At 44.8% G+C, this 12,583-nt stretch overlaps 1 protein-coding gene across 1 annotated transcript in view; it reads left to right on the forward strand.

Moving 5' to 3' along the window:
• The window catches only part of LOC138473267 (pancreatic triacylglycerol lipase-like), a 186,958-nt gene that overhangs the window by 154,390 nt on the left and 19,985 nt on the right, over positions 1-12,583 (forward strand). The window contains exon 10 of the mRNA XM_069611904.1: positions 4,140-4,266. Within this exon, the coding sequence (XP_069468005.1) occupies positions 4,140-4,266 (127 nt within the window). The remainder of the gene's footprint in view (positions 1-4,139; positions 4,267-12,583) is intronic.

Consider the following 12,583-nt stretch of genomic DNA (forward strand, 5'->3'; position numbering starts at 1 on the left):
ATTGCACTTCAACCATTGAGTTAATGCCCACCTCTCATATGCATTGGATCACTTTAGAAATGTTCATTGTTGGCTGCTAACTGCACTATATGCAGTTTCCCGAGTGCTGTATAGGCAATCCAAACATGGGAGGATAGCTCAGGTGCAACGCGCTCGCCTGGGAAGCAAGACGACACGGAGCACCACCGTGTCGATCCCCGGGTCCGTGCTTAGAAACCACTGGGTATTAAGCACGTTATAATTAACTATCATATCATTTACTAAAGGCTGTTTGGCAGTACCTATTTTTTTTTGGTTCCATGTCATTTTTTTGCCAGTAATAACTTGAGATATTTTACATCGATTTATTTTTTTTAATTGGGGGGTCCCACCCTTTACCCCTACTCCCCTACATTGCTACCCCTACCCCAATCTCACCAACCCCTTTTTACCCCTTTACCCACAACCCCTTATATATTTTTGAAGTTTTTTCAAAGTAATAGCATCGAAGTAAATGACTTTGAAGTAATTACTGGCGTTGGAACTGCAGAATACCTTTTCTGAGCCTTGAAAAAATGAACCAACCCTGTATTCAAGGATATTGTCAGGGCACTATTGTATCTCTATAGAAGTTTTTTTTTAATGATCATAAACTATATGTATGATTGGGTTTATTCTGCTTGTGGCAATAATGTATGAAAACTGATTTCCTTGTGTACTTTTATGGCAAATTGTCAAAATAAAGTATTAAAGAGTTGAAATCTGGTGACACACTTGAAATCGGGTTGAGGTCTGGACATAGCATAGGGACCGTGGCTGGAATGAAGAGTGTGGGGGTTCTTGCCTCCTACCCCAAACGTATCTTCCTTCGTGACTTCCACATCCATCTCAACTCTCTCGATGGGGCCACTGTTCTCTTCTGCAACATTGGCGACACTCTTTCCCTCTCTATCCTTCCTCCTGGCCCAACCCACTCGGCAAGAGGCACCCTTGATGCTCTCATTTCAACAGACATCCCTCTCTCTAACCCGCTCATTACCCCTCTCTCCTGGTCTAACTACTCGCTCCTCTCTTCTCACCTTGACTTTCCCTGTCCCTTGATGCCTCCACCAGCACTGCCAGTCTCCTTCTCCATCATTCGACTGATGAAGCGTGTGCCAGTCGCTGCATTTGCCTCTTCCTTCATCCCTCCTCCGCCCCCTCATTGGACTCTCCTTCCAATGCTGTTCTTGCTAACCTCTCCATCTCTATCTCCAACATCCTGGGGATCCTAGCCCCTGTCATGAGGATCCGCATGAAGTCTGCCTCCAAATGCATTTATTGGTATGACTCTGACTTGGCCGCTTTGAAATGCAAGTGCAGAGCTGCAGAGCGGAAGTGGCTGGCATCTAACTCATCCTTGGACAAACTGGCCTGGCACCTACTTCAAAGGCAGTACCGCCTCTCCATCTGCTCCAAGAAGAGGGCTCATGTCCAAGCCTGTATCTATGGAGCCATCAACAACACTGAACTCTTTAAAATCTGCAAGGAACTTGCCAATCCCACCGCAGTCTCCTCTTCCCCTCTCCCCTCACAGGCCCTCTGCTCTACACTGGCCACTCATGTCTCCTCCAAAACTTTGGACATCCTGTACTCTCTGTCTTCTGCTCCCCCTCTGCACCCCCTCTCTTGCCTCCCTTGACTCCTCCTCTTCCCCTATAATCTCCTCTTTCTCTTCCCTTGCGCCAGATGAGATCTCTAGAGTTTTCCGCTCTATGAAAGACTCCTCTAAACAGGTGCTCTCCTGCTCCGCCAACCTTGGCTGACCTCTGCAACCACTCATTAGCCCCAGGTTCCTTCCCCCAACCCCTTAAGCACTCTCTTGTGCACCCTCTCCTAAAACAGTCATCTGCAGACCCTTCTTGCCTGACTATCACCCTATCTCCCTCACCCCATTCTTGGGAAAACTCCTGGAGAAACTGGTCATCCCCCAACTGACCCTTCACACCGAAATGGCCAGCTGCCTCCACGATCCCCGGTCTGACTTTGGGGATGCCAGAGGCACAGAAACTGCTCTCCTGAACACTCGTGAAGACCTACTCTCCAGCCTGAATTTCAACTCGTCCTCTGTTCTGATCCACCTTGATCTCTCTTCTGCCTTTGACACCGTCAACCACTCCATCCTCATAAACTGTCTACGCGATACCCTAGGCATCACAGACAGGAAACTGGTGTGGCTTACCTCCTTCCTTTCAAACAGGCCCTTCCAAGTGCAAATGGGTCATGTTCTCTCCTCCACTGCACTCTCTACCTGCGGCATCGCCCAGGGCTCCATTCTATTGCCTTGGCTCTTCTACATCTACCTGGCCTCTCTGGCCTACCTGATCTCCACTTTCTCACCTCATTTCCAGTGTTATGCAGACAACACACAGCTCTCCTTCAAGCTGCCATCTTCTACCTTCTCCTCCTTCTCCTCTCATACCTGACTACCTGACTGCTATTCGGGCATGGTGCTCTGCCAATGATCTCTGCCTCAATGCCAGTAGGACAGAGATCCTACTCATTGGGATGCCTGTTGCTAGGACTTGTTTCCTCCCCTCTCTCTGGCCAGACTCCTTGGGTGACATCCCCTCACCCACCTGTGAGGCAAAAAACCTTGGGACCATCTTTGACTCCTCTTTCTGTCTTTCTATCCACACATCACGGACCTTGCCAAGAAGTCCAGCTTTCAGCTCCACCTTCTCAGAGGGCATTCTACGTTTCCTCACCTTCCCGCAGAAGCTTAATGTCTCCAGAATCCTGTTTCTCTCTAGGCTTGACTACTGCAACAGCCTCTTCGTCAATCTGCCTCTTTCTGCCTCTTTCCTCACTTCATCCTCTCCAATTAATTCAGAATAGGACCGCAAGACGTATCCATGGACTCAAGGCCAAGGACTGCATCTCTCCTGCCCCTAAATCTCTCCACTGGCTCCCTGTGACCACAATGATCAAATTCAAGACCCTCTGCATCATCCACAAGGACACCTGTTCCCTGGGGCCTCTTTACATCCAGCTTTCCCTCCCTAAGCACCTCCTTACCAAAGTGCTTTGGTCCTCTGCCTCCAACACTCTGCAGGTCAAACGTTTCTCCAAGCAGAGGAGTGTGGGAGGTAGATCCCTTTCTGCGGCTGGCTCCTGCCTCTGGAAGGGCCCTCCTTCCCCCGTCCGACTTGAGCCGGATCTTCTAAAGTTCTGGAAACTTATCAAGACTTTCCTTTTCTTCTCTTCCTTCCCTCTCCCCCTCTTGCGCAAACTCTCCCTCTGCCGCTACGACTGGAGACCGGTCCCTTCAGAGTCATACAGGGGCCATACTATCTCCCACCAGTCCCCCTGAATCTTTTGCCAGCACTTGCCCTCTGGCTCCCTTTCCCAGACTAGCCCAACTTGTCCACCCTCTCCACGCCACTCATACAGTGTCACTTCTCTGGCCCCTTCCCAGGGCCCCCCCACTCCTGTTCTTCTCCCTCTACCCCCAAACCCCCTGCACCTACCACCTTCTCAAGCACTTGAATGGTAGGATTGTCACAAGGCCAACATAACTGCCTTTTGTTTTCCGATGTTATTCCCTTGTCTCCCTCCACCATCTTGTCTTGTGGCGCCTGGAGACACCTGTGTATAGGCGCCATACAAATGTCCAATAAATAAACCAATACTTTCAGACAACATTTTTCATTGTCATCCCCATCGTGGACATCACTATTTAAATACTCCTTGTGGAGAAGCCGGCTAAACTTTAATGTGTTGATGCGTTCAAACTAAATGTATTCATTCAGATATACCTGTACAATTGACAATGGGTAAGATAGCTCGGTGTGTTGAGGGCAAGCTAGAAAGGCATGCATGTTACCCACAGGTCACAGTATTGTGATTTTAGCAGAGCCAATCCAGCCTTTCATCCTTCTGAGGTCAATGAAATATCTATCTCTGTGCTAGGTAATAATAGCAATTGTTATTTGAATGATATGAGACAACTCAATTTCTCATTAGCCCTCTGTAAATGGCTAATATTATTAATTCAGTGCACAGGTGTTTAGCAGCACACTTTGATTGCCAACCTCTTCATCTGCTCTATAAGAATGAGACTATAATGACATGTAGGCTTGAATGTGCCCTTACTCATGGCTTCCTTTTCCTTCCTCCAGGGTACTGGCTTCCCCTGTCCCGCCATCGGGTGCCCGCGGATGGGGCACTATGCCGACACTTATGCCGGCGTCTCCAAAATCAGCCAGAGGTTTTACTTAAACACGGGCGATGCCAAGGATTTTTCCCGTAAGTTTCATACGTGTCATTTGCTTTTTTTAAATGCTAAAGCAAATTTGTTCTTGATGAGCTCATCAAATAAGATCCGCATGCAGAGACTAATAGAGCAGGGAGCGCAGGAAGGAGTAAAGCTTAACTCTGCTGGAGCCGAACAGAGTTTCATTGACTTGACCTCACTTTCCTTGAGTAACCCAAGAATGACTGTGCTGAGACCCGGCTTCTTCCCTTTTGGTCATTACTTAAGTCACCACCTATAACTGATTATGGAAGCCCACCAAAGCCGCACGACAAACCGTGCTGCGGCTGCAGCAAAGGTGTTTGGGAAAACCTATCCTAGAACATTCTGAGAACCCACTGGTGTTCTCTTCTCCACAAATTGCAACTCATATTTTTAAGAAGGATTATAGGTCAGCATAGGGCTGCCTTAACAAGAGATCTTCTAAACTAATGAGTACTGAATTTAAGAATGCAGAAGGCCTGCTGGAAAAGTGACTCACTGACAACTGGTTCACTGCATGAATAATCATGTTCCAAATGTCATTACATGCCACTGGATACTTTCATTGTATCTACATGTGAACTAATTAAGATGGCCACATCAAATAATTGGACCTGTCAACATGAATCACATTCCTGGCATTGAGCACCATAAATATGCTGTGTTGAGGAATTAAGCTTAAAGGTCATGGAAGGTCTTGGGCAGTGCCATAGAAAAGAAAGATCTGAATGGAAACCCATGGCACGAGGTGTGGTGGAACCAATAGGAAGCAAGTCAAAAGTGCCAACTACAAAAAACTACATTGTCATGTGCAAGCCTGGGGTTGCCTTAGTGTTCTGGCCAGGACACATCAGGACATATAAGGGTCCAATGCAGAGCACTGGGATTTGTGTGCTAAAAGGGTTTATGGTTCCCAGCTTACAATTCACAATGATATGCATGATCACTTTGACACTGCACATCTGGCACAGAGGTGCTGCACACCTTAGCCATTTGGAAGGAGGACAAGCGCTTTAGAGATGTATTGGGGGAATTAGTCAAATGCACACGGAGAATAGTAATGTTCTGGTGTCTTTAATGTCCCAAATGCAGTCTTTATATCGAATATTTTTTTTAAATGCCCTTTTATCGAATTTTTTCTAACGAATATTTTATAGTGAATGCATTTAGGGGTGGGCTAATGGGTCAATATTTTTGTGAAACGGTTGGGGTGGATTTCTAGGGGTGGGAAACGGGTTAGGTGGGGATCCCCCAACCAAAAAAAAACACAAAAATGTGCATTCACTATAAAACCTTTCCTTAAAAAATATTCGATATATGTGCATTCTTTATAAATGACTTTGGTATAAAGACATGTAACCGCCCCAATGAAAGCACAACCTGATAAAACAGCCACAACCAATCAAGATCGTCTCCTGAAGCACAGACAAGCCATAAAGCAATTAGTGAGGAATCTAATAAGAACCTTATGGTGCGAAAATCACAAAAAGCAATGTAGTGCATTCCTTTTGTTTTAAGAACACAGCCATTCAAATAAAGTAGATTATGCGGCCATCTCATAGCGTGTACATCGAATCCAAAATACATCCCTGACCCTGCAGACCGTAGCATGAAAATGTCATCCGTTAAGGGAGGTACATTGCAAACACGATTAAGTTGCAAGCGCCCTGTGAAGTACTTGGAATTTCAAACGCAGTTAAAGATGGAGGGATTAATGAGCGTTTGCCGATTATTTTTTGCCAAATGGCAATTTTGCTGAATTGACCCCCAAACCCTTGTCCCATCCCCGTAACATACTTCTTACCATATACCTTACCCCAAGTTACCATCTGCATGTTTGTGGTAAAGAAAAGCGGTCAAAAATGCAGCTACACAAATCATTGAAATTGTCATTCAGAAAAGGTGAAGGCCTGGGTTATTTGGTCACTTTAGGAGGCAACAGTCCATACAAATGTCAAATGGGATACCTTCAAAGCTATCTTATAAGGCTGGTGTCAACGGGTTGGAGCAAGAAGGCAGATGGGAAGGGAAATAGTTCTGGAATCAGGATCAGACATTATTTTGGAAAGACAATGGAACACAAATAGAACAATAGCTGAGAAACTGGGGAGAAAAGAATGCCAGAAAATGGCAAGTATGAAAGGTAATGTGAACCATGACTCAACATATTTTTCTCTCATCCCCCCATTTTGTGTCTCCTCCAATCAGCCCCCACTCTCAGTTTTCTCAGCCAATCGCTGGCAATACCTTTCCTATTTTACTCTTTCGCCATCCATGCCTTCTTCTTTCTCTTTCCTCATCCAGCCAAACGGACCACATTTCTCTTTCACCCACCTCATCCTGCCTCTCTCTTGACAACACAGACACACCCTATTTTGCCCACCCATCCCTTCCCCACCACATGTATTTCACCATCATTCACCTCTACCGCTGGAGGAAAATGTGATTGACCCCTCTGCCTCCCCAGGATTCAGGCTTACTCAGATTATTCTAATGCGACCCGTCTTTATCTCCTGAGGTGTACAGTGGTGGATTTCTATAGACTTTATGCATCTTTACCCTTTGCATAGCCAGAAAAGGCAGCGAGTGGTGTCTAGCCCACATCTGAGTACAAGATCTCGGAGCCCACCCGAATTGCCCAGCCAAATTGCTGGCATACAGTCATGGTTAGGTGTGCCTGTCTATTTAGACTAATACAGGGTTGGATCTACTGAGGCCAAGAGCCGGAGGGATAGCACAGGGGAAACAGATTTTCCTTGGAAGCAAGACAACACAGAGCAACACAGAATCATATCTCATTCCTACCGCTTAGAGACTGGTCTCCGGTATTAAGTGTATTATGAAAGATTAATTAATGAATAGCCACCAGCAACCAAGGGACACCTCAGGCCAGGTACCCCGACAATACATAGAAACTTTCTTGCTCACCTCTAATGTCTGAGAGTGGTAATGTATAGCACATCATTCAGGCTAGTACTCTACACAGTTCACCAGAATCTAGAACCATAGCGGTACTTTCTCTGCCTTTTTGATTTCCATTCCTAGCTGAGACAGATTCCACTCCACAAAGCAAACCAGGACCACTGTTATCGTTTCCTATTGGTTTGCCTTTTGCACTCATGCTTTGTGTCATTGACAGCCAAGCTCTCTAAGGCAGTGCCCACATAAACCCAATATTTGGTCGGTTCGTCTCTTTCTGGCTGCCGCACCCTAACCCATGTCTCCTTTCTGCTAGGTCACACTAGCCTTCCATTCAATGAAATATGACCCTCAAACGTTCTCCTTTTATTTTCCTGCCTGTTGCTCTGAACCATCCTCTATATTAGACTTCAGGCTGCCCAGCTCACAAACCTTTCCATTGCAATGTGTGAGAACGACTACCGGAGCCAGGATTCATCGATAGGAAGACTCCCCCCTTACCACGACTAGCAAATGCCAGAGCAATGACTTGCACGGACAGAGGACGGGCCAGAAGGGAAGAGAGGAACGGCAAAAGAAAACCTGCGGCGGAAAGTTCATAGGAAAATTCAGAGATCGCAAAGGGCCCAGACCCATGCATAAAATAATGAGTACTATTTTCTGTTATTTTTCAAATTGGGAGTATGTGCATGAACCCACTGGTCATATTTGGCAGAGAGGATAGCTCATGGGCAATTCTTTCATCTTGGAAACAAGACAACACAAAGTAACACAGGTTCAAATCCCAGTCCAGTGCTTAGAGACTCGTCTCTGGTGTTGAGTGCGTTCTAGAAGATAAATAAATAATATTGAACTACAATAGATTTAAAAACAACAGTATTAAAAAAACAGCTGACTTGGAATCTGTACGTAAAAAAGTAATTTATGCACTAAACATTTTCTGTTAATTTTATTAGGTACCAAGGCACATATGCGCAGCATAGACATAACACAGCTTAGTTTCAAGAAAAGCATGCCATTATCAGAATTTAGATAATGGTTTTTACCCCTGTGCGGGGGACCAACGTGGCTGGTAAGGGCCCAACAGCCCTAGCCTACATACGCCCGAGTGAAACGAGGGCCTCTGCCAGGGTTGGGGTCTGTTACCAGCCATGTCTGCCCCCTGCCACGTGGGAGAAAGCCATTCACAGCACAGGTTTTATCCAGGGTGCAAATGGTTTCTTTTGTTGTCTTGGGAAATTGGGTGTGCTTATTGCGTGATGCCATTCTCCGAGAGAAAGAAAAAGATACCCGCCGACATTGGGAAAAGGGACTAAGTTCCTTTTCCATGTCTATGGTGGTGGCCGGGAGAGGGAGGAGCGCTGGGACTGGAGCTCAAAGCTCTGGTCCAGCAGGTAAGTGGGGGAGGGAGGCTGGGGTGGGGAAGCGATTTGGTGTGTTTTGGGAGAGTGCGAGGTGGATGCAAACAGGGAGACCCTCATGTTGCGTCCCGACATTCGAAAAAAATAAAGATGGCGCCACCCAGGGAAGGGTTTCAGGTGGCTGGAAACAGAGGGCAGAGAATGTGTATTCTCACCTGCTGTTCCAGTCGCCCGATTGCATGATCGCTCTTCCCGAATATACAATATATAATCAATACTCCCTGTGTTCATTTTTTACGGATTTTTACACATGAATGCGGATACAAATCAATCTGTTTTCTGTGTGTATATAAAAATGGGGAGAATGGATAGACAGGTCTTTCTGTTTGGCTAGCGATGCTATCAATCGTGCATATCAATGGGCAATCGTATTGTATACTGGCAGCACAGAGTGCAAAGGTTGTGCGAAAAATCGTGTTAAAGTTCTTTAAATGCTGGTAACTTGTACCTTAGGTAACCAGCATTCTCAGGAAACCCCATTTCTTTTTGGGTAAGGACTGGAACTGCCCAATGGCAGTTCCACATCAATATGTGGAATAACCCAGTTCCTTGTAGGTCCTCTGTGGCTGAATGTGTGAATAAATGCATGTTTCTACTTGAATAAAAACAGAACAAAAATTATTGCAAAGTATCTTCTTATCTGATAAATGTGGACAAATGCAGAAAAAAGGTGCAAACAAGAAATATGGGAAAATACTGACAGAAATGACTGGCGTACATTTTCAGATCAGAAATCAATATATGCAGACAATTTAAATCTTTGCACTATTGCATGTGTATAAAACCTTCAGCCTGAATTCCTTTGTAGAGGAGCAGGTGGACATGTTATCCCTAGCTCCCGCCCCCTCACCTCCGTCATACTGGAACAGTAGGAGAAGAGCCCTATGTGGGACACCAGGTATCATCCCAATACTGCATGGGGTGTATGGGAGATGATATGCACTCAGACAACCGTATGAAATGTACCATCATACTGAGAGGGCGGAAGGATGTCTGCACACACCTTTGGAAATCATAGAGCTATAAGAGTAATCGGACAAGAGCAGAATAACATCATAGAGGAGAGATACTGAGACTCACTGAAACGATATGCAAATACTTAACAATAAAGATGTAACTGGAGTAACAAGAGAAACGTGTAATCAAATACGAAGAACTCATATATGCAAAGAAGATAAAGTAACCTGCTGAATAATAAGTGTATATACGCAGAAATGCAAGGTAGATGAGACATATAGAAGCTTGCTGCAGAGGGAAAATATAACGTGGCTAGAGCGGCCATGATGGAAAGATGGACGTCGGACTCATATTAAAACCATTCAAGCTACCTCGCAGACAGACTAGGGCTGCAGAGTCAGAAAACACTGGACATGAGACGAGTCTATTGGCTTGAGATCAAGGATGCTATTTCGAGGAACAATTACAAGGCACAAGGGAGTCAAAAGGATAAGCCATATTAAGGGTAAGACATATTTCGCTTAGATTAAGCGAAGAAGAAAACATCTGCAAGAGCCAACTATTAGAAAATGAAAGATGCAGAATGTCCATGTAAGATGGAGTGAGCAAGTCTCCAGAGGCTGAGAAGTGTAATGACTCCCAGCACAATTGAATCAAATAGCAGTAAATAGAAGGTCCAGATGGACACATTTGTGGTCGCGCCTAGATACACTTGTGTACAGGTGTGTTATAAATGCCTTATCATATCATAAAACGTGATTCAAAAGTTGAAAGAAAGGGCTATTCAGTAAGCCCAAATGAAGATAATAGTGTGCCTACACTGCCTTGAATGCCCCAGAGCACAGAACAGGCTTCGAGGTAAACTACAAAGGAGAGGCCTTGACTTGGGGCCTGACCAATGAGAGAAGATGGACTAATTTGGAAAGTGGGGAGTAGTCTGAGGTTACTTGCAGCGTCTGACTTTTGTTATGCGTATGTGCTGCTAACGAGCCGAAAGTCCAAGGTTGGGAAAGCATACCAAGCAATCAGAGGGTCTAGGTAGCAACATGCTACCTAGATGTTGCAGAGACCAACCTGCTGCAATTATTTACACTATAATCAGTATTATATGTATTTAGCGGTAGTTCAAGGTGTGACCACCAGATAAGGGGCAGCCAATGAAGTTATTAACACTTATGTATACTATAGGTACATATGTTTCCCTAACCAATTCCGCCCTTCAATAGGTGTTAGTTTGCCACATAGTATGATGTCATAAATGACGCACATCGAGGTATAAAACCTTTGTATGATCACATTTGGGGGTGAGTGTGTGAATTACTGCCTGTTATTCCCCAGATTGCCTAACTCTATGATAATAAAGTAGTACTTTGCCATATTCTTTCAGTCTGTCCGGTTATTTGGGTCTGAGATCATTATTGGTAATTACATCTAGCACATGAGAACACTTCAAGGTGACCTTCAACTAGAGTAGGGCAGCTCTCTCCGGCCTGCATTGTGTTGTGTGCTAAATTTTGGTGGCTTATTTACTCTTTGGATTAGTCTTGGTATAATTCAGTTCACTTAGTGAATAGAATGGGTCAGGAATCTGAATGAGCATTCAGGATAGAGTGAATTAAATGTGTGTTCTATCAAATCATTTCATTGTCACTTGAAGCTGCCCACATGATCACAATTTTTTTGTCGAGGAAATGAGCAGAACGTTCCGCGACACTGAGGCGATTATTCATGGGAGCTCATTTAGATTTAAACACATGCTTAAGTTCTGCTAAGAAGGGTCTGAGTGGTGTGGACTGACCGGCTGTGCTGCCTAAAGATAAAGAAAAAACACAGTCAAGTTCTCTCTGTATGTGCTTTTAAAGCAACTATTGCATTACCTGCAATTGCATCACCTGTGTGATGCAATGTAATGCAGCCTTCGCATCATTTTGAAAGCAGTGTCTATCTCTACTCCAATGTAAACTCTGCGTTTCTCCTCATTTGTTATTCCTCCTTCTCTGTTTTCCAATGCAATTGTTATAGAAAAGACCATTCAGGACAATTTGCAACCACCACTGACAAATAAGAACTGGTCTGCTTTTTGCATGTTTAGAACTGGCATTTAGGGCACTGAATGATCAATATGTAACTGAATTGATGTGGCGTTCCTTCCATTGTATTTGCAGCAAAGGGTCTGTTATTACCGCCATCCTAGCTAGGTTTCTGGCTGATCTGAACATATTCCAAATGTGGGAGTTGGTGAGCGGTTGTAAAATGAAATTAGGGATATGCTTAATAACTTACATATTCATAACTGTTGTGCTTTTTATGGAAACAGCAGAAAGGTTGGCTTATCTAATTCTCCATGATTAGCTAAAACAGAAAATATGTTTAGTCTGGCAGGTGCTTGTGATACATAACTCGTTTTTTGCAAAAAAGTTGAAAGGAGAACAAAGGATGGTGACAAATGGGAATTGCCATATGTTGCTCCAGACCCTTAAACCAATCCTGACTTGGAGGCTGGGATTGGTAGGAGAGAGAAGGGTAACTGTCCAATCCTAGTGGCAGGGATTATTGCAGGGTACTTGCCCAAGATTGTAAAATTGTTGGTGTTATCGCTATTATATAAGGGGGACTGCACTAGGACAGGGGACAGAAAAAGGAAACACAAAGACAGGACAGAGAGAAGAGACAGACCATCAGGAAGGCTGCTGACACTTACCATCTGACAGCTCCAAGGAGACACCAAAGGATATTGCTGAGAATGCATCTGGGTGGAGCTGTCTATCTCTACGAAGGACCCAAGTTGACTGGGTCATACGGTGGAGCATGGGAGGCTATCTTTGAGAGTGGAGTGACCAGACCCCTGCCCTATCTTTCCAGAGTGTCCTGAGATACATCTGATTTTCCAGAACCTTAAACAGAGGATTGCTATGTAAGTAGAACTGAGCCCTGGGAAACCAAAAGGTGGGGAAGTCTGCTTGCCTTTAATCCTTTTCCTGTATAGTGGGTGGGAGGCAGAAAAACTATGTAGATCCTTAGCCTATTTAAC

This window comes from Ambystoma mexicanum, chromosome 8, assembly GCF_040938575.1.
Source record: "Ambystoma mexicanum isolate Mex_15411 chromosome 8, UKY_AmexF1_1, whole genome shotgun sequence".
Classification (NCBI taxonomy): domain Eukaryota; kingdom Metazoa; phylum Chordata; class Amphibia; order Caudata; family Ambystomatidae; genus Ambystoma; species Ambystoma mexicanum.